The sequence below is a fragment of the Harpia harpyja genome, chromosome Z (assembly GCF_026419915.1).
Source record: "Harpia harpyja isolate bHarHar1 chromosome Z, bHarHar1 primary haplotype, whole genome shotgun sequence".
NCBI classification, from domain to species: Eukaryota; Metazoa; Chordata; class Aves; order Accipitriformes; family Accipitridae; genus Harpia; species Harpia harpyja.
In genome coordinates, this window is record NC_068969.1 from 43,946,820 (window position 1) to 43,970,003 (window position 23,184).

The 23,184-nt window shown below is 44.2% G+C and overlaps 1 protein-coding gene across 2 annotated transcripts in view; it reads right to left on the minus strand.

Moving 5' to 3' along the window:
* Positions 1-8,217: 8,217 nt before the first annotated feature.
* The window catches only part of DGKQ (diacylglycerol kinase theta), a 110,523-nt gene continuing 95,556 nt past the window's right edge, over positions 8,218-23,184 (minus strand). Inside the window, exons 20-23 of one of the 2 annotated variants that reach the window (XM_052776235.1) lie at positions 20,975-21,121; positions 19,317-19,428; positions 16,590-16,742; positions 8,218-15,423 (exon numbers count right to left, since the gene is read on the minus strand). In XM_052776235.1, coding sequence (XP_052632195.1) covers positions 15,325-15,423; positions 16,590-16,742; positions 19,317-19,428; positions 20,975-21,121 — 511 coding nt within the window. In that variant the 3' untranslated portion in view covers positions 8,218-15,324. Of the gene's footprint in view, positions 15,424-16,589; positions 16,743-18,849; positions 19,180-19,316; positions 19,429-20,974; positions 21,122-23,184 lie in introns of those variants that run through there. The other variant, XM_052776236.1, reaches the window with a different exon arrangement.

Consider the following 23,184-nt stretch of genomic DNA (forward strand, 5'->3'; position numbering starts at 1 on the left):
GCGCGTTCAGGGTCACGGTTGTCTGCAGGTGGCTGCTCTTCACCTCTTGCCTGACCTCTCCATTGCAGCATTAGTGTTTGTGGCCCTTCTCGGCATGCTCGGACCCAGCAGCTGCCCGACCGTGTTTGGGTGAACTGAGATGGGGGGCTGGAGCTGCGTTTTTGCTGGGTCAGCGGTACATGCTGGTTTTCAGCCCCCTTTGAGCCTCTCTAATCCAGGTGGCTTAGGCAACTGCTGCCCCATCATTTCTCTTTCTGTGTTTTTTCGGCCACCCTGGGCCATCAGCTGATGGTGAGGAGAAAGTGTTTGCTGTTTGCTCATTGTGGCTGCACTAAGTCCGCTGGAGCTGCGATTGTGGTGGTAATCCTGTGCAGGTCACCAGGCTGGGTTAGAAGTCAGCCTTGCATTGAATGGAAATGGCAGTGGTGTGCCGCTTCTGCGGCAGCGTAGCTGTGAAGTGGCATGGAGCAGAGTGACAGCTTAATCCTGCCGTGGTGCCTGCTCTTTCTGGAAGACCCACGGAAAGCAGGCGCGTCGTGCCCCAGTTGCCTGCATGAGTCCTGTGTGCGTCAGGGCTCTGGGTGCCAGAGGGGGAGATGGGGATGCGCTCAGAGCACTCGTGAGAGCAGCAGCCACTTCAGCTTTTGTGCCTGAGAGCGTAGCGTTTTACCGATGGCTGCTGGCACTGCCTCGTAACCTTTTGTGCTGCTCCGCAAAGGGCCGTTTGCTATGGCGGTGCTCTGCTGGTTGTGCTTTTTGGGAAGTTCCCTGGCGTGCTGGTACTGGTGGAGTGGGCAGGTGCCGCGGGGAGGGAGACAGCCTTGGGGCTGCTGGGTGGATCTGCTAGGGTTTTGCTCTGGGGCAGGGCTCCTCTTGAGGGCAGGAGACACTCCTTGTGTCTGTGGGCAGTGGGGCTGTGGCTGTAGCAGCAGCTGTTTGGGTGTACCCAGGCAGAAATTTGGAGGAGTTAAGAGGCGGTGGTGATGGTGGCAGGAGCCAGATGGTGTGAAGCTGAGGTGGGCAAGAAGAGAGCAGTGGCAGGAGCAGCGAGGAAGCTGGAGGAGCTGGCAGTGGCCGTGTGAGCAGTGGAGGGTTTGGAGGTAGAGGCCAGGGAAGAGAGATGTGCTGTGTGCAGCAGGTGAGGGGAGTGAGGCCGGGGCCCCAGCAGGCGTGAGGAGACTCAGGATGGACCTCTCTGCCCCACAGCTCCTAACGACATGAGCGTGGACTGAGCTAACCCCTGTTCTTCTGCTCCTGAGCGAGCTGAGTGGAGCTGCAGTGGAGAAACACGTCAGCAGCTCTGCTCCTGTTTTGTCGAGGAGGCTGCTGCTCAGAGGAGAGAGGTGGGTCAAGCTGTCGAGCCATGCAGGAGAGATTTGTTCTGCAGGACCTTCTCCCCCAGGCCCCTCCAGCCAAGCACTGTGGGACCAAGTCCTCAGACCATGCAGACCATGCCCCACCAACTTCCCTGTGCCTGTGCACCCAGGGGCCTGGCCCTCAGGCCGTTGAGGGCTTTGTTCCCCACCTCCCTCCAAGCCAAGGCCCATGGCGTCTGGCTTGGGGTTTTGCCATAACTGTACACCACCATGCCCCTGGGCAGAGTGCCATTGGGCCTGGCCTCTAGCCAGTCTGGGCTATGAATTTCAGGCTCCTACTTGAATAGGAGAGCTATGAGTCCTGCTCTTGAAGGCAGGCAGACCTTTGCCACCAAGGCTGCCCCCACTCTTGGCACCCTGGGACCTGGCCTTGGAGCAGTGCTGGACTTTTTTCCCCACTTCTGAGTGCTGGGACTTTGCCTTCATGCTTTGAAATGCCATGATCTCCCTGTGCTGGTGCTGTGGGGCATGGCTCCTGCTGGCTGTGCGAGACATTGTTCCCCCAGCTCACCCCAAGCCCAGCACCATGGGGCCTGGCTGCTGGGCCATGCCTTGGGCTGCCCTGCATCCCTTTGCAGACAGGTTGCAACTCCCTGTGCCAGATTTTCCCCCACTGGGGACTAGGTCCCTTGTGCCGTTCCTCTGTGGGGCCACTAGGGACAGGTGGGCCACCCCCAGGACATGGCTTGCCAATGCTTCCCCAGCATGCAGGCCCCCTCCAGAGCGGAATGGCACTTGCAGAGCAGCACCCCATGCCTTTCTGCTGCTCCTCCCAGCAGTGCTGCATGCTGCTCTGGGGGTTGGACCACCTTGCTGCGCAATGAGACCCAGCAAGACCCACCAGTGACACACTCCTCAGCAACAGCAGTCCTTGGCAGGGGCAGGACAAAGCAGGAGCCTCTGGTGACACTGCTGCTGGAAAAGGCTCAGCTTTCTGTTCTCCACCAAGGTGCAGCCCTAGCACCTGCTTTCTTCCTGGAGTGGGATCAGAAGAAGCTGGCCAGCCCATGCTCTCCATGCTGCAGCATGGCATGGCACCACTGCTGCTCCCAGCATGGGCTGTGGGTGTCTGGGTTCAGCAACACGTCCTGGTGTAGGGAGGCACCCCATGGTGGGGATGGAGACAGGCACCATGAAGAAGACAGCATGAGGCACCATCAAAGAAAGCTCTGGAGACACTGGGAGAGCAGCTTCAGAAACCTGTGCCCTCAGCACTCCACCTTACTGCCTTTTTTCCCTCCCCAAACTGATGATAGTTTTGGAGGAGGATGACTTTAAAAAAATGGAACAAGCTTTTTAATCCATGAACCAAACAGTTATAGCATAAGCATCTTTGCATAAGTACAGCACACCATTTCTCTTACAATAATTTTTACCCCGCAGGAATAGCACATCCAGTGGCTGGGCAGGGCTTCCTGAAAGCCTTTCCTAATTCAGTGGAGTGTTTTGCTATCCTCAGTCGGAAAGCAAGAGGGCAGCAGCCTCCAGTTTAACAGTGAGTACGGTTAAATAGACAGCAAAATCGTAAAGCTGTGCCGAGCAGCAAATGGCTTTGTATACAAAAAAGAATTGCCAGAACTAAAGTCCCTGTTTGAGTAGCATGGTACTTTAATGACACTGCTTCGTTTTGTGCCAACACTCAGCATAAAACTTGGCAGACACCTGGGAGGGTATTTATAATTAACAGAAACTAAAGCAGCTCCCTCTAACAGGCAGATAAAACTGAGACTTTGGACAGGTTTTAGCAGGATGCAGTTTAAAGTTTATGACCAGAGCTGCTGACACACCACAGTTTAAAGAGATTGAAAAAAAAATCCACACAATGTTCACTTATAACCAAAGAAGCCTGAAAAAAACTGTTAAATATTCCTAGAGGAGAGCAAATAAGGCAAGCCATTGTACACAGCAGTGATACAGGAGTGGCAACAAGTCCCGGGAAGGGAATGGCTGATGAGTTAGGAGGATGGAGGCACCAGGAGGAGCCAGAGGCTGGGAAGCTGAGGTGGAAGAGTGCAGAAGAAAAAAGTGTCTCCTGGTCAACTGAAGCAGTCTCCTCTCCTGTAATAGGGCTGATGGAGGCTCTTCAGTTCTGGCACCTCCTAGCTGAGGTCTGTTTCCACACCTTTGTTGCAGATACGCTGAGACTCTGTCAGACAGTCCCCTCAGTGTCCAGAAGTTTTGCTCAGACAGGAGATGTCCGGGTGCAGCTGTGGGGGCTGTGGCTTCTAAAACTGAGTCATAGGAGACTTGCTACCATCTCTGTGTTTTGTAGAGCAGGTTGCTGCAGCAGAGGAGAGGACACCAAGCCATCCTGTTGTGACAGAGAGATGTGGGAGCAGGACCTTCGATGCTAGGTTGTGTAATGGCCCATATGACTGGATTAATGTTTCAGCTTGGCCAGTTTGAAGCAGGACTGGCAAGATCCATGGCTGATGTCCTTGCTGCTGGGGATGTTTTGTGCCCTCAGAGCCACTGTAGTTGCTTGGACTTTGGCAATTGCAGGAGGGAAAGGTGCTTTGAACCAGGAGGTCCTGACCTCAAAACAGTGTTGTTGTGCTTTAACCCCAGTCAGCAACTAAGCACCATGCAGCCACTCACTTACTTCCCACCCACTCAATGGGATCGGGAAGAGAATTGAGAAAAAAAAGTAAAACTTGTGAGTTGAGGTAAAGACAGTTTAATAGGACAGAAAGGAAGAAAATAATAATGATAATAACAATAATAAAATGACAATAATAATAATAATAAAAGAATTGGAATATACAAAACAAGTGATGCGCAATGCAGTTGCTTACCATTCACCAACCAATGCCCAGTTAGTTCCAGAGCAGCGATCCCCCCAGGCCAACTCCCCCAGGTTATATATACTGGACATGACATCACATGGTATGGAATACCCCTTTAGCCAGTTTGGGTCAGCTGTCCTGGCTGTGTCGCCTCCCAACTTCTTGTGCCCCTCCAGCCTTCTTGCTGGCTGGCCATGAGAAGCTGAAAAATTCTTGACTGCATATAAACATTACTTAGCAACAACTGAAAACATCAGTGTGTTATCAACATTATTCCCATACTGAATCCAAGACATAGCACTATACCAGCTACTAGAAGGAAAATTAACTCTCTCTCAGCTGAAACCAGGGCAAGTGTGCACATGAGCAGAGGTGTGACAGCACCTGACAGCAGCCCCAGACATCCTGGGCTCACACCAGCTTTGTAGGTAGCCGGCACAGACTCGGGGGCACTGTTCCAGCAGCAGTGCCAGCCCTTACCTGTGAGAGTGGCTGCTTGTGGTAAACTATCGATTTGATTCACAGCACAGGTTGACTGAGAGAAGTCCTGAAGGTGAGAGAGCTTGTCGCTACCCCATTTCCCAGTCTGGGGTGAGGTGCTGTCTATATGCAGTTTCTCTGGGTGTGTTTTCTGACACCCGCCCTAACCCCCCTTTTATTACAGGGGCCCAATTTTAAGTCAGCAGGCTCCTGGTCAGAGCACTTGTCTGGCCAGGCTCTGTGCCTGAACCTTGCGGGCTGTTCTACATCCTTACTAAACTCTCTCTATAACTTTTGTTGTTGTTGTTGTTGTTGTTGTTTTTCCTTTCTCTCTGTGATCCCCTAGCAGACATTTAAGCTGGATTTCTTGGTGTGGTGGTTTAAGCCCCGCTGGCAACTAAGCACTACATGGCTGCTTGCTTACTCCTCCCCTTGCCCCAGTGAGATGGGGAAGATAATCAGAAGAAAAAGGTAAAACCTCGTGGGTTGAGATAAAGACAGCTTAATAGGATGACACAAGGAGAGAAGAAGTAATACTACTACTACTAATAAAAGAATGTATAAAGCGAGTGATGCACAATGCAATTGCTCACCACCTGGAACCTGATGCTCAGCCTGTTCCCGAGCCACAATCCCTCCTCCCCTGGCCAACTCCCCCTAGTTTATATACTGAGCATGACGTTCTATGGTATGGAATATCCCCTTGGCTAGTTTGGGTCAGCTGTCCGGGCTGTGCCCCCTCCCAGCTTCTTGTGAAAATCAACCCTATCCCAGCCAAACCCAGGAGACTTGGTTAAGAGGTGTGAGAGCCAGGTTCTGGGACAGAACAAGAGCATGGTGCCAGCTACAAAAGAGGCCTGGGAAAAGTGAGTCAGAGGGAGAGAATCATTCAGCAGTGAACTTTGAGCCCAGTTAGTTGGCGAGAAGGCACAGGGTTGGCCCATTTGTATTATTCATGTCGATGATGCTTGCCTGTATGTGGGTGCCTGCAAAGGCATTGCTGCTCTATGTCTGCGTTGTTCTGTTTGCAACAGGCTGGTCCTGGGAATGAGGAAATGCAGCCACCACCACCATGCATTCCAGCATTTGGTTCTTCAGCCCCATTGGGAGGAATCCCCTGTGTGTTACAGTCCACTGGTTGTCTGCAACAAGAAAGCATGTTTTTTAGAGGGCCAAAGCTGTCACCTGATGATCAATTTGATGTCCAAAATGGCTCCAGATGCCCTTCAATTTAATTTCCTTGTGACTTAATTTTTGTCTAAAAGTTTCTTGCTTAGCTGTACTTCAAAGTGTATTTGTCTAACTGGTGACTAAATCCACTTGGAAGTCAAACTGGGATTTTTCATGGCCAAACCATCTTTCCCGTTCTCAGACACCAGCTCCCCATGATGGGAATGTGGCACAGTCAGATTGCAAGGCACAACCCTACATGAGCAGGAAGGGAGGGACTGCTGGAAGTCGTCCACTCTGCCTGCAAACCAGATCCTGGCTGTTCTCTCAGCTCACCGGATGGCAGGAGTAAAATTCACTGGCAGATCATCATAGATACAGGCAGAACATCATGGCATCCTGGAAGTACCCGAGTTCCTCGATGTGTATTGAACCGTGTAAATACTAATCCTCCACTGAAGCCTATGGTCCCTCACACTGAAATGGCAGGTAACTTGACGTGGTACCTTCTCTGCCTGCAGGCCACTTCAGGTGTACTCCATGCACTTAAACATGGGGTACAACCCTCTGGATACCCAAACACCCCCTTGTCCCCCAAATCCCTCCAACAGTGAATTTCTGGGTCATCTGGAGTCCCAGCTAGGAAGCTTGTCTGCTCGCATTTCTTTCTTTTCCTCTTTCCCTTTGGCTGTCAGAGCACTCTCCTGTAGGCTTGGGTAAAGGTGTCGAGGCCTCCCTACACATGGATAGGACCGAGGATGTGCCTTTATGCTCACTAAGCAACAAGAAGCCTCACAGGGCACCTGCACCACAGCATGCATCTCCTGGCTGCCTCCCATGGGCAGGTTGGGGTGTCATGCCCACAGCTTCAAGGAGATGTCTGTCAGGTGTGATGCCAGAGCCTCTAGCAGTGCTCTGCTAAGGAGGAGAATTATAGTTTCATCACTGCCTGCTCGTTCCCAGTTACTGGAGAAGTAGATCATACTCCTTTTTCAGGACTATGTATGAGGATGAATTTTTTGGTCATGTCTCCTGAAAAACAAAGTTCACCTAGCTCACTGCATGCTGTTGTCTCACAAAGGTGTGCCACAAACCCACCTGCATTTGGAAGGACTTCACCACATTCAGTACTCGGAGATTTCCCAAGTCCTCCAGGTACACGTGTTTTACCCATTGGACAGCCTGGCTGGCTCATATAATTGCATATTTGAAATAGGTGCCGGTTGCAACATGTAAAAGTTGAAAAGCAGTGCATACAATGTGAAGAGCAGTATGTTTTAGTGTGCCACACCACCACTAGAACCTGAAGAAAGAATAAGTGGAAAATGCTACTTCGCTTTCCCCAGTTAACAGAGAAAGGGCATTTTTTCTCCATTTTTAAGGCAAGCTTGGTTAATTCATGAACACTTCAGGTTTGGGTGTTTTGTGCTTGGTTTCTTTTCCTCTACATGAAGGTCGGTATTTTGTTTGCTTCCCCTCTTTTCCCAGAACAGTAGTCCTGAACTGAGTTTTTCTATATATGTTTTTTTAAATGTGGCTGTAGCTGCTTTGGAGCTTGTTGATTTGCAGCCCAGCAAGGAACAATGAGGTTTACCCTGAGATGCTAGGGCAAAACCAAGCCCTTCCCTGTTCTGCAATCAATTGTTGAACAGAGTGGGGAGAAACAATTGCTCTATCCCAGAGGAAGGGTTACCGCAGCAGGGACATCCTAAGCAGAGGTGTGAAGCTGAGGAACCCCATCAGCCATGAGAGGCAGGCCAGGAGCTGATGGGTCTTGACCTCCAGGGAGGGGTGGGCTGTCCATCCACAGCAGGACAGAGTTTCCATCTGGGCTCTGCTCCCTGGACAGCCCTTCCTCTTGCCCAACTAACCCCCTCCAAGCCAAGGTCCATGGGCTCTGGCCCTTGGGTTGTGCAGGCCAGGTCCACCACTGCTCACCTGAGCCAAGCACAATGGGACTACTCATGGGCCTGTTCCCTGCAGCCTGAAAACACCAGGTCACGTGTTTCCAGAGGAGTGCAAATAGAGCAAGGAATTGTACAAAACTACCTTGGAAAATCTGGATCATCACTAAAGTAGCTCACAAAACAAAAATGCTTAATACACTATCGTGCTGTCACAGAAAGATTTTACCAGTTACAGTAAGTGCTACCCACAGAAATAAGGGTTCTAGAAGAGCTTGAATGTTGCAGGGGTCAAACTTAGTGTGTAGGTGTCATCTTAGAAACTAAAACCTATGAAGTAACACTGCTACAACACAGCCACCCTCTCACAGAGGATGACCCAATCTCAAACAGCAAGGCTACAGGATACCTACAGAAGTAGTGCCCAGCTGAAACAAAGTACATTTCTCTCTGCAGAAGTGTATTTCACTATTTTTAAAGCATGACTACTCCACAAACATCCAGGGTAGGAGAAATGTTGTATTTTTCACAGACAAATTCTAGTTACAGATCTCTGGAACTTGTACATAATACTTAGAATACAGAATTTCAAATCAGTGCAAAATGTACAATCAAATTAAACACAAACCCCATATTGCAAAATATATACAGAATTGTTCTAAGAACATAACCCAAGGACAAACAATGTTTAAATATAAGAGAAAAGTTCATCTTTTATAAATTACTATTTTTTAAACCAATTAGTACACTAGGTATGTTATTTGTAGACAAGTTACCACAGCATAGTGATTTGCAAGGCAGACACTGAGAAACAAGTTACATCATTAAAAGCCTGTTTCTGAGACCAATCCACAAGTAAATGTGTGATAATGCATTACTGGTTTGAGGCACACAATGTGGAAACAGTTTTCAACCACTTCAATGCTTATACTTAGGCTTTTTTTTCTGAGAATTATTAGGCAGATGCACAAAGAATAAGCACTAGACAATAACTAAACTGTTCAATGGTCAGCTTATCTTAGCTTGTTGGGCCAAGATGATTTATTACCAATGTATTAGAACATTCACAAGAAATGCTATAAGACATCTTAGAGTATCTTGATATTAAAATAGCATTTGTAAAACTGCTTGAAGTTGGATGACTTAAATAACCAGAGGTGAAAAACACAGTTATTTAAGCAATAGTTAAGCCATAGTTTGAGAAGAGTTAAGACGTCATGGGTGGTTCGTAAGTAGGAAGGACACTGGAATCTATAGCATTCAAAGCAGAAATGCTCCCTTCCAATAATCAGAACTTGTGGCTTCAAGGTTATTGATTGCTACTATCTACACCATTGCTAATTAAACTATCCCAAGGGTAACTTGCTTTTGGCATGTTCAGAAAGCTGCAGTTATACAGCTATTGCTATGCTACAGATCCCCAGAATTTTGCTTTTAAATAGCAGTGAAGGCTTTATAAGCACCTAAAATTACACAATAAATACTCAGTAATTCTTCAAGCACCTCTTGCTACCCAATTTGGCAAGATCAGCAGCACAAAAAAAGGGATGCCATGGCAAGGCAAGCTGTTAACTGTTTGACACAGGCAGATGTCAATTTTTGCCTGCCTTCCTTCAGAAAGCAAAAGGACTAATGTGGGGCACACCCTTTGGACAGTGAGAGAGGACTCTAAGTGCCAAACAGTCACCAGACTCTTAACTTTCCTGCAGTCAAGCACAAGGGCGGGCTCTCTGCTCTTTAACCTGCAGTGATTTGTACAGGGGAAAAGTTCTGCCTTCTGCAGCTGATTTTTATATTAGGACTCACTGCCAGAGGTGTAATACGGGGTACGCACAACATAAAGCTAGCCACATCTTCTGAAATCAAGTCGTCTCCTAAATAACACACTTGAGCTGTGCACAGTGACATGTGAAATGGGTGTGTCGCTAGGAGAGCTCAGAGGGATAACTACATTAGTAACAGTGCCCTGTTCAAAAATACTTTGCTTTGGGACACACCTTTAATATCTACACACATTTATTTCAAGACTTCAGACCAACTTTTTCGACAACACTGATCTGCTTATAAAACATTCTCATAAATTATCTTCACAAAAAATAAAGTCAATCTTTCAGAAAACATGTTCAATACAAGACCTGGATCAGTAGAAATTCTGTCTTATGAGTTCATGGCAGAAAAGTCATAATCTGCATTTGAATCTCTCCAAAGGGATGTAACTAGGAATCTAAATCAGAGGGCAACTATTTCCTTAATTGTCATGGGAAGCAGAAACAATGCTTCTAAAACATGGAAGGAGTGCACTGTTTCAACTGCCATGTATGGGTTTACAATCAATAGTCACTGTTCGGTAAACATTGAACCTGCTGGTCTAACTGCAGGTTAAGATTAGTAATTTGCATTCATTTCACTGCATTCCACACATACAATGGCTACACTGTTAAAAAAAAACAAAACAAAACAAAACAAAACACAGCAAAAGGAATGAAGGCTTTGAGCTGGATCTCTCCTACAAGCCAAGTGTCAAATCAGTAAATGTTGACATTATAAATAAAACTTTAACATTACTTTTATGCATTATAAAATCAGTCTAATAAACCTAAATCTTAGAATAGCAGCCAATTTGTAGTTGTTTAAAAATATATATGAACTTTCAGTCAGTCATCTATAAATACACACTGTGATGGGAGGAAGACACCATCTCTCATTCCCAAGCACACCTTCAAGGAGAACACAGTATTAGAGATGGATGGGGATCAAGGAATGCTGCAGTCGGAGAAACTCCTGAACAGTTGCGTTCTACAAACTTGTTTTCATCATTACCTGAAAGTGCATCTTTGTATCTGTAGAATCATCCCCATAGTTACAAAAAAGTACAAACATTGCAATTTTGCCACACCCTAAGCCTATCTAACCTGCATTTTCTGTTAAGTGCAAAAAGTATATAAAGTGATACATGCACTGGTGCATGTAAGATCAAAGCCTGAAAATGAGGCAATGCTGTCACCATGAATCCAAGGTAGTTCAGTAGTTGCTGAGTCTTTGCCACACAGCTGTTAAGTGGCTGAAATAGAAGCTGAAGTAGAAATTAATGAATGGTCTAAGTCCAACAGCCAGAGCTGTGTTTTAGAGCAGGATCTCCATCAACCCGCTCTCCACACACATTCACCACCACATACTCATGCCTTTGTTACAAGTTTCAGTAGAAAGGCTAGGCCCAAAGGGCAGGAAGGCAGCCTAGCAGAAGAGGAAAACGCACAGTTACTATGAAGGTTGTAAGGAAGAGGTATGAGGTGCACACCAAAGGAATATCTACTGCCAGGTCTCTCAGGTGCACAACTCCAACACACCCCCTGTTTCAGTGCTGGAGTATGGACCGGTGGCTACGCAACACAGGCCACACCGGCTCACAGTCAGTGCATTATAAAATACCTATGCAGCTGAATCTGTTGCATCTTCAACACTAGTCCTTTTTAAGTGTCACAACAGCTACTCTTACCTTCTCCGCTCACAAAATGAGGCTTCATTTGATAATGTCACATTTATATGCCAACAGACTGCTGCAGAGTAATGTGCACCATGTAAGTGCTCAGTGATTCCAAACAGCTGATATTCAAAACAAGTACATTATTTGCTCTTTAAAGAAATGCAATCTGTACAACACTAGTAAGAGGGTAACTGTGAAGATTAATGAACAATTGTCTATAACAGTTCATTTAGTTTTGTTCCTTATTTAAGTCTTGCAGTGGACTATGCTACAGCTTCTTCTAGTTTTTAAAATGCTACAATTGCCATTGCTGTTGATTTTAGACACACACACACTTGATCAAAATCTAGAAGGAGCAAAGGAGCTCGAACTGTATACATGCAGAGACTGTACTCTAAATGGAGTTGTGCTTTCACTATATTGCCATCATGTCTTGTTGGGAAGCACACGTCCATTAGAAATATGTGCTGGGAACCTCCGTGGGACCAGTAAGAAAGAAGGCTCTGCCTCCTGTCCAAAACTGGTGAGAGAAAGATCCAGAAGTGGGTCCTATCAGAATGTTGTAACACAACAAAAGCTGTACAAGTAGGCACTGTGAAAGGAAATAAAATAAGGCCTATTTTTAAAGGGTGTGTGCATATGTATGTATACACATATATGTACACACACACATATATACACATATATAAATAAAAAGTTTTTGGCAAAATAACACTGTTTCATTTAAAAATCTATGCAGTGAAAACATCAGCAATTTAAGCTATACAAATCAAATGTAAGAGCCATGGGGAAAAAGCAGCAAATTTTCTCAAGTAGAACCTGTATTCCAGGGATGAGCTGTTGAATTTCAGATTTCCTAATTCAAGACAGAGATAATGTGTTTACCCATCAAAACAGATTTTAACAAACTGACCACCTTCTCTCATCTGCAATAGTGGGGTATTTCAAATGCACCGTGATTTTCAGGACCCTTCTCTCCCCCATGCTGGCAAAATCTAGTAGGACACCAGTAAAAGGTCAGGAGCACCTATCTCAGCACGAGAGATGCTAGCTGTGCTACCTGTGCCTGCCATGGTTTACAGGCAAGGTAAAAAGGCAGGACATTGGAGAGAGGATGAAGGAGTGTGCTCAGCATAGCAATGAGCCTGCATCTCCTCCCTGTCTACAGATTATGGTTCCTGGTCCTGTGTTCCTGATGCTGATTAACACCTGTCTTGACAGAACCAAGTCCCTTCCCCAACACTTTTGTTACTGCATTATTTAAAGCACTTGGCCATGTGACTATGAGGTTCTTACACAATGTTACTCAGAAGACTCAGTGCCGAGAATCATTTGTCTGCCCACTATAATGTAAACTATACTGCATTGTTTTGTTCAACTTAAAAGCCAAGTCAAAATGTTTTGTATTAACTGTGAAGAGTTCTCTCCTCTCTTCAAGGAAGTCTTGCATACTATAGAAGAAAATAATAGGCCTTATCAGATACTATGTTTGACAAATATGTTAAAAAAAAAAAAAGAATACATATATTCTTGATATACTGGCCTTTACAGTACCTGAAACTGCAACATCTTAATAGAGGTATTAAACAGTGAGTTTCTCCTTTTAAGATTTACAGGAGCTTTGCTGTCTCAACTGCCCAGGAATCTGTTTTGTCTTCAAAACATACTAAGCATCATTTTATGATGCACAGAGACCTTAAATGCCAACTCAAAGCCTTCCTGTCCTCCACCAGGATCGACTCTGGAAGTTGCGATTAGAACACATTCGTACTTCTGTGTTGCCTTGCTACCACAACGCTACCCTGAGACAGGCTCATACCGTGTTCCCAGGCTGGAAAATCCTCATGGAAGGATATGCCACAATAAGGGGCCCTCCGATTAAAATACTGTGGCCTGAGAGTTTCATGTTATTTCAGATAACAGATACTGAGCAAAAGGGAGAGACACTCAGGCCCTTCATGAGCCAAGAACATGAAACACTGTCAGCTGCATGCTGCAGGATTACATATGTCTGGAAAAACAGTAAGACAGGTTTATTTACTTGGGCTGCAGAAGATGGTCAGTACCAGCAAGCTTAAAACTTATGCATGTTTTCTGTAACAAAAAGCCAAGTTTTCCTCTCTGTTACCGAGTCAGCAATCAGAAAGAAGACTGTGCATTCTTTCTGCTGCCCTGAGGACACAGAGCAGTTTCTCTGACTTTCTGGACAATTATAAGCAGCAATCTATTTCAGATTTCCTCTCTAATTTGTGAGCTTCATCCTGAGAGGGCATACCCTGAAATACACCACTTTACCCCTCCTATGTGTAATGCTGGTACCAGGACGCCAGAAGAGCTCCAGCTGATCCTTCATGCCCAGGTTCTGAAGCAGAGACAACCCTGTGTGTAATGATCAGGAGACAAGGATTTTAGCTCTGTACTATCCACACTATCTCCTTCATAGCATGAGTCCAGTTTGCGTCTTGAATAAAAAGGTAAGTTGAAGTCCACACAGTGGTACCTGAAGAACATCCTGAAAATTAAATTAACAACTTAAACAATTAATAACAGGTTTCACTGAAGAGAGAAGTCAGTCCTCCAAATGCATCTCCACCAGAACACTAAGAACAGAATGAATCACTGGACAGGAAGGAGAGGCTGCAGGCAGCTGCCATTTTTGCATGGCTGTTTTGTGTCTGTTTATAGCTTTAGCTGTATCACACTGTTGCTATAGATGACTGTCTTGCAGCACCCACATTCACACCCTCATCTGCACCATGACTGGAAAGTAGAAAGCACAGGTAATGATCAGATGTTGCTGAAGCTGGCACGGTGCTTAGAGTACAGACTGATCAAGGAGACACAGCAAGAACTGTCTCAGCATGTAATTGGCTCCAACACAAACCAGCTTTTGCATATTTCAAAGTTATACTGAAGTCACCTGTCCCTGGACCACACCTGATAACAACACCCAGCAAGGACTTGAGAAGGCTGACCAGGTAGGAGAGTTTTCATGACGGCTATCGCATTCCCAGTTATCTGAAGCCTACAGCACGTTACATGCACACTACAGGCTTCAATAACTCCTAAGGCTCCTCAGCAAAGCTACGCTGTACTTCAGTTCAGCTCTAACATATGACTGTGCTAATTTACTTAAGTGAACACTAAGTGGTACTTCTTTTATGCTAATTAGTGATGATTCTTTCAGTCTTTGAGCTTGCTGTTAAGTAACAGTCCAACTGTGACAAATTAATGAAAATGAAACAGCACAAGTAAAGACAAGAAGAAAAGTCTGCTGCCAAAGATAATAGTTTCAATGATAGAAAAAAGTCAGTAGAATGTAATACTGCCTTGGGTATTCTTGTTCCTTTTTTACATTAGAGTGGTAGCTGCTGAAATTCAAATGCCTTTTAAAACAGGCTTTGGCTGGATAATATAGGAGAAACTAAGCTGTAGTTGAAAACTTGCTCTACAAACTGTTTCCCCTTCATTCATACTGTCCAAATACTGTTGAAGTTAATCCTCTAAAATATTTTGACTCAACTGTTCTAGTACTTTCTCTCTTCCCAGTGCAAGGGGCTCCTTTTATAGAAATAATCACTCCTGTGTTTTGTATTTTTGTCTTTACAGTAGTACTGTTTCAGCTGTGCTATTTGGACTGATCCAAGGAGTTCACAGCAGCTCATATCTTTGCCTTTTTTTGGTTAGGAGGCTAGGGTGAGCATTAACTTAAAGGAACACATTTTCATTTATTGAACAATGCACCAAAATTTATCTATGGAATGATTTTGTTTAAGAAAAAGCTGGGAGGAGGGGAAGAGTCTTTGTCAAGGTAGATGCAGAAATCTCAGCATCTTGGAATCTCTTGTTTGGCCTCAGTTTCTATATACATGAAAAACTGGGAAATGGCTTATGAAAAAGCAACCGAAGGTAAACATTTCAGATGAGACAAGTGGTACATAATAGTTATTTGTAGCAATGAGGCACTATCCTTGAAAGACGAAGTAGAACCCAGTACTAGCAAAATGTAATAAAAGGCACGCTCATAAGCAACCCTCTTCACTAGTTGTCTGCACCTGGTTTTACTGAACCATCTTGGTATTTACAGTAGGTGTGCTCCACCACTTCTGAGCGCAGGTCTCCACTTAGCGTCCTCCTTCAGAGACTGACATGCTATCTGCTCTCATCTCTCTCAGGCTTCCAGTTTTTTTCTGTTTCTGCTTGGATTTTTTCAACATATGGACCTAAAATGAAAAGTTTTAAAAGAAAGTGAGTGAGTATTAAAATATCTGTAGTCACCTATAAGCAGATCTAAGGCAACTAACTAATAAGTAAAATGTTGGAACTGCAACAGAAAAACATTTAAATACACAACTATCTGAAGCACTTATTCTTATAAAGCCATAGATTTAACTGCTTTTTTTACATAAACATATATACACATGTATGTATATGTATATAGATGTATAAGGATATGTACATGTGTGCATATATATTAATGTACACACATATACATACACATATATACAGATAACACTATTAGTCACTAACTCGATAGAAAGATAGAAATATTTCTCACTGGAAGAACAAGTTAGGTTTGTTCTCTCTCTCTTTCTCTTCCCCCCCCTTTCTCTCAGGAAAAGAACAAAGTTTAACATATTCCAAAACATCTGAGGTATGACCCTCTTTTTCACCCATTTTTCCTCTGCAAGGGCCATTGTTCTAGTAGCCCTCCCGGCAGGGCTATATATTTTCCAAGATTGCCAGTAGCAACAAATTTCTGTGAATTAAAAAGGCATCCTTAAGGTAGCCCACAAATGCGTAGACTGGTGTGCACCGGAGTCAACTGCTGCAAAATGTTTATTTCACAAATTTGATGTCAATAGAGAAGTTAAATTCTTAGGTAGCCGATGCTCTTTTCCTTCTACACATACATTGAGATAGCAAGGAAAACAGACACTGATTAGTCCAAAGTCTCTTTTTCTCAGACCCTCCTCCTCCATTATTCAGTTTTCTCCTTTGCTGCTCTCAGACAGACCTTTCCTCCTCTAGCACTGCCAGCAGACTGCTTCCTACCTTGCACAGTGCAGTACTACAATGGCCCTCATAACTGTGATCTGCTTCAGGGCATGCAACACTGCCTGGAGATCTCAATACAGGGAAAAAAAATTAAGTCACTAGGCTGAAGCTCAGGGACTGTTTTTTAAACACAAGCCTCATTTCAGCCAGTGGAGAGGCCCCTCAAACCATCCTCTGTAGAAGCTGCTATGTATTTATCTAACAGTAACCACAGGGTGCTGACTAGCTCCTTTAAAATTAACCATCAGAACACAACAGACAAGCAAGATAATACAGTAATATCCACTGCAGAAACAAAGTCAGCTTGCTAAGACAAACCTACAGCCAGTACCTTTGGTCCTGCAGCAGAAATAATAATCTGGCCAGGGGCCTGAATCCAGGGCTCTCCATCAACTTGAACTGGAATGGGCTTTAGGAGTGTTACACGAAAATATGAGCCTTGAGCTATGCGGATTCCTGATCGGAAACCACCTTGGACTTGACCCTGTTAGGAAGTAAAAGCCAGGATATCAATCACCCCAATAAACAAGAAATACAAATACTAGCTGCACTTAAACTGAGTGGATAGAATTTTATTCTCACCTGACATTTTAAATTTCAAGTAAAAGAACTGCTTGGGCAAAATCTGCATAGGATGCCATTACGGATGCAGCATTAATTATTTAAGTTCATGCATGAAGAAGAACTCAGATATCCCTGCAGGCTGCCAGAGGCAAAGTAACTTACACAGTGAAGTCATTTGTACACTTAGGTTGGCCAAGGAGCATGCATTCACAAAGGTCTTGTTTGCTTTTACTGTCCCCGCTCCGTAACATAGTAAACACATTTTCAAAACACCTAACCATACACACAGTCTTCGGCACACATGAAACTCAAGAGTCTAAAAGCACTTTATCAAACAGGGAGAGAGAGTTTTGCCAAACTCAACTCCATATACACATATATATACTCAACTACAACTAATGGCTGAGCGTTAACTGTAAAAAGTGAAGCAAAGTGAACTTTGCTGCTACACATTTTCTTGGGGAATGTGTACAAACACCAAACATGGGGGTAAAAACCTTAACAGAAGATCACAAAACCAGAGCACAGGTTTGTTAACATTTATATTCCAAAGCAACGGGTATACTCCTTGTTGCTTCTAACATCACAAAAATTTGAAGGATCTCTACCAAACCAATTCTTCTAATGGAATGTTTTGTCTTCTGTAAAAGATCTAAATTACAAAATGGTGAAGTTGGCCAACACCAAAGATCCAGCTACACAAACAATTTTAAGTACCCACCTTTCCATGGTTGTACGGATTAGTTGTCTCTAGTTACCTGACCACATACACTTTGTCAGCAGCAGATTTCTTAAGACAGTGAAACAGATATGAAGAAAAGACAAAAATAACCCACCATCCCACAGGACTGTGTTGCTAATGGCAGGCCATTGTAAAAATACGTTAATACATGGAAGAATTAAAGTTGCACAAATTGAGTCAAAATATTCTTTGCAGAACTGGCATACCGTCTCCTTCATGTAGCATTCAGATCAAGAGCAGCTAGCATCAGATTCTCAGAGACGGGTGTCGGAAAGCCCGTGGCAGACAATTATAAAGCCACCTGTCTCAAAGGAATCTCTGCCCTGATTGTGATGAGGGATGAAAAGATTTTTTGCAAATACACCAAGTGAAGAGTGACTGTTTTTGTAATATTAAAATACCTATTATGAGAAAGCTAGTGCATTCTGTTGTGGAAGGTGACAAAGCTGAGCATGTGGAAGACGCCCAAAAGAGACATAAACTGCATGTGGCAATAATGGGATAAGATTGTGAGGCTATAATAGCACAGGAATGTATGTAAGTTACAGAGGCTGTTAATATGTTTTGGAGGGCTTTAAGAACTTTGTTTAGCTGCTTAAAAGTACTTGCTCATGACAAAGCAGAACTCATAGCTTTCTTAATGCTTTTGCTTAATGTTGCCCTATTTATTCTCTGACTGGAGGAATAAGATTTGGAAAGCCCCAGAACCAGTTTGAGCCAGGAAAAGAAGAGACAGTAACAACTAGCCTAAAAAAACAGAAAGAGAAAGAACCTGCCTAGAGAAGAGAAGAAGGACCCAATGAGAGAGAAGATGACCCCAGGCCTGAATATTACTCTTGGACCAGACTATGGTGTGAGAGGCAGAAACTTCGACTGTAAGGGTATAACTGCCCAGAGGTTTTAGTGTTTGGGGTCTCACTCTGGGGGCACACAGCTCGAGTGGTCTAAATTTGTGCACCATGTATAGAACAAATTACACTTTCTCTTTTGAAGGCCTTGATTAGAGATTCTGCTTTGGGGAACCTAGGATTGAGTCTAAGGGAAGAAGAAGTGCCTGAGGGTGAGAGTGTGTGTGTGTGTGTGTGTGAGGAGTCAAAAGGGGCACCCATTGGCTCACTGGAGTTGCCCGCTGCGAAGGGACTCCAGTCCTAGCAGTTAAAGTCTAGGCTGGTGTGTGTGTGACTCCTTGATTGACATGTGAATGCCTGGGCAGCAACTTCTTCCCTAACAATTCCACAATACATATGTATATGTAAATATATATATTTGCATTTCATATATATGTATGCATGTATGTTTCGGGCCTTGGTTCAAAGCCTACTTAAGTCATGAAGTATTTCCCCATGCAATTTTAACAAATTCTTTACACTCCTATTACTTCTTATCCAACCACAGGTTTCTTCAGTTTCCATTCCATCTGTAGTAGTCTGGCACCTAAATATGGATCTTCAGGGCAGCCCAGTAAGCAGACAATGAGAGGGCACTGCAATCCATGAACAGGCATACCAGCCACAGCTGAACTCCCGACATCTGGAAGCTTTGTTCACAGACAGCCAACACTGCCCATGAATTCTGTTTATGGTCTATACCCATTTCTGCATGATGCAACAAGTACCTGAATAAATGATGGTATAATCTTAACATAGATGCATACTTTTTAGGACTACACACTTGGAAAGCACTGTTTGTTACAAAAATAAGCAGTCTGAGAAAATGTATGTTTCCTCTGTTCTTACTGGGATGCCAACTTACCATGTGAACAACGCCGGTCACACCAACAACTTCCAGCAGGCCGTCATCAATGCGTGGTTTCTCAAAGCGGTTATCACTCTCAGACCCCCAGAGATCAGCTCCAGACCCCCAGCTGCGTAGAGAGCACACCACAGTGACCACCTGTGGACCTACCATCTGCCACAGAGCACCCAGCCCAGCACCCTGCTAGGGGTGGCTGGTTCACCAGACTTCAAAAGCTAGACACTCTTCTCCCCAGCAGCTGGAGGAGACAAACAGCTTTCCTGCACTGTAAAAGCAGGAAGTGTTTTCCTAAAATTTGGCAGACTTCTAAAATGATCTTTCAGGAGTGAAAGAAGGAGTGAAGTAAGTAGCTTCCATTTGAAAGAAAAGAGTAGGTAAGAAGAAAGTAACTCCAAAGAGTTTCAGACGCAATTTACAGCTACATTAACCCTTAACTTCCAAGACTTAAGAACTTAACATAGATCTTACTGATCTTGACAATATTCATGGAAGCTACTGAAGAGAAACTAAAGCTAAAACAAATATCAAGTTTTTGTTCTTGTACCTGGCCAAACTCACTTGTAGTTAAGCAGGTATTTCTGCACTTTGATCCTCTGAAATGCTTCTGACAATTTAACACTGTGTTGTTTTTTGTGCAGTATTGACCCTCCTTCCTCGAATCACTCACTTTAGTGCATTGACTGCGCAGGACTAATCACAATCTTTTCTTCTCCACAGTTCTCATGTGCAACATATACTTGTGTGTATGTGCATGTGCACATATGTATATGTACATGTAAATATATACATTTCAATAAAAAGTTGAAACATTTTCAGACTAAAATGGAAAAAGATACCGGAAGCCTAAGATAAGAGTGTACTTGAAAAAAAAAATAGCATGGCAGCACTAATTACCTGCTGATTTTGTGCAAACAAAAACCCTGCCTCTACCAACAGCACATCTAAGGAAGCCAGATTTCCTGCAGATTTGTCTTCCTTTCTTCCACAGCAGTAACTCTAGCTCCCTGCAGGTGTCAGAGCAGTCCCTACAACTCTGCAAAAGGTACCTGAACTGTGGGTTTTCCACAGCTACCCAGGTAGCATAGTCAACTCCACATACACCAACCAGCTAGCTGTGGGACCAGGACAGTGTCTGACAGTTGAATCCTGGCTGGCCTTCACTGCAGGAACTGCTTAGGCACCTGGTCTCTAGCATGCCAGAGAGTGTAAGCCGATCATCTTTGATCTTCCTACAAGTCATGGTGAAATCTGGTGAACTGTTCAAGCAGTTTGGGGGAGGGGGAAAATGGTAGTGGACAGAAGCCACATGCCTACAACCATGCCTAAAAAGTCATGTTTTACTAGAAAACTGCTCCAAAAGAAGTCAGAACACCTTTGGTGAGGAAATGTTACCAAATTACTGTTAGGACACAGAAGAAATAGCAAATGGACAGGGGTTTGCACTGGGAAAACAAGATAGTGCCACCTTTAAGAGAAGTGAGATTGTGAGTTTCAAAGGATCAGAAAAACGACGTCAAAATGGTATTAAGAGCTAGTTCCTTAGGCACAGTGGCAAGCCAGCAAGTCAGGCAATTATCAAAAACATTTGATGCTTAAATACCAAGCAGCATTTCCACACACACACATCCACACAGGATCCTTCCTCTCCTTTTTACCTGGGTATATTAATAAAAATGAGTCCTTCTATACTTGGTAACTCCACTTCGTGCTGGTCCACTTGAAGCTTTATGTCTTTGTGAAGATTTCTGGTATGACTTATCTTCTGCAGCCCAACTTTCACATACACTCCTTTGTTGTGAAACCTAAAAGCAGACAAGCATCCTGTAACTAAAACGTAAGGCCCAGCATAGCACTGTTCCTCGTACGTATACCAGTATTGTCCTCTAACAGGTATATTTAAAAGAGTTTTTCAATTAAACCCCTCTCCAAATTCTTCTAGCTTTACTGCAGAAACAAAGCATGAACTTTATATACCTTTTACTTAGGGGATGATTTGTGCTGTTGAGGCATGTGGAGATTTGTGAAATTTTGTTACAGAAAAATCTTCCCTTCTTAAAGTGTTGCCTGAATGTAATGTTACCACACCAATTCCTATCCAAGGGTTTTGAAGGTGACTGAAAGATTTTATGATTAAAATGGCCAGCCAAGCTTAGAAGGGTGATCTTTGCACATCTGCCACTTAGAGAGAATCACCACCCTTCTTTGCGCAACTACGTGTGGGACATGATTCGGGGAGAAAGTGCCAGTGGAAGTTGTCAGCCTACTGCTAGCAGTAGCTAATAACATACTAGCTTGCCCACTTGGGTAGAAAGAATAAGCATCTCCTAAAGCAAACCCTTGGTTTGCAGACAGTAGTTTCACCACAGTTAATTAGCAAGGCAGGAAGGAGGAAGTTGTCCTTGGAGCAGTCTCCAACACCTTATTTGTGCTGAAGGAAATCCAGTTTTGTATTAGGTGGGACACACACTGCAGTCACTGCTGTAAATGACACTGATGGGGATGAGAGAGGAGGGCAGGGCGTTACATGCAGCTCACCCATCCCCATGGAGCCAGTGAGTCCTTGCATCAGCTCGGCTGCAACACTTGCATCACTATATCATCCTAGAACTATTTGGAAGGCTCTCTAGAGTACAGATATGGAAGTAACATCCTACTGCTCAAATGAGTTTGGGAATTTGACCTACACAGCTCAGGAATCACCCTTTGGTTTTTCTACAAAAGATGCACTGTAAGTATAGCCAACATTCACGTACTACCTGATGCCCCACTGGCTACACCCATAAGGCTGCATACACCCTTCCAGAGGGACTTTCAGAAGGTTTGACTGATTCTTCAGTTTAGCTAATTGAGTATCTCAGAATAGATAAAGTTAAAAGGTGATCCTATATGGGACCACTTTAATGGATTATGAAAGTAAACAACTGGTTTTTTAAGTACTGCAATCCTGTATTTATCCCTGATAGAGCAAACTGAAAAATACCCTTTACTTTTTAAAAGTCCCATGAACAAGTCTCCATAGACTCAGGGAGACACCATAGCATCAACTTACACTGTTAGTTTAATCACCTCTGTGGTTGTTGCTTAAGCAGCAAGCACCTCTGGTGGCCAGACGAAGCAAGACCATCAGTAACTGCTTTCCAAGCTTTCATGAAAAGAAAATAAAGAAGCCAGTCCTCAAGACTCATGAAGAAACGAAGCGAGCTGATGCAGAAAGCCAGACTTTTCAAAGCTCTTGCCAACTGCTGCACACCCAGAAGGGTAGGTTTGGGGAACTCTTTTTTAAAGATGATGGATAAGAAATCTGTGTGCCAGGCCTTTTTAAATGAACTGCAGTTTCCCATGAGCACTACTAAACTGCTAGGTAACATCTCTCAGAAGCAAACCTCTCAGAACTGCAGCACACAGCACAGAAAGCTATCAAGCAAAACAAAATGACTGCTTTTTATCTAGTCCTGCAATTCAACAAGCCCACCACTGGGTGGGAAACCACCACTGCAAAAGAGAAGAGCTCTGACCAATAATTAGAATCTGTTAGGGTGCTTTTATTAGGGTAATCTTACTGACTGGGAAAGAATTTTACCAGGTTCACATACAGAGGACCCAAGATGGAAAAAAAATGAGTTAGACAGTAGCCATTGTAGCATTTTAAAACCCACAATCAAAAAATCAAACAACCAGTACTTTCAAACCTCCCCCCAGCCCAGCCAGAGAAAGAACAGTTCTGTATCTTTGTAAAACAATTCTAAACTTGCATTAAATCATGCAGAATATTCTCTCTGCCTAACCTTACATTCACGAGACTGCCTGCCACAGCAGTCTCCTGCCAATTTTGGGTGCCACAAACAAGATGTGGTCTCTTCTGTAA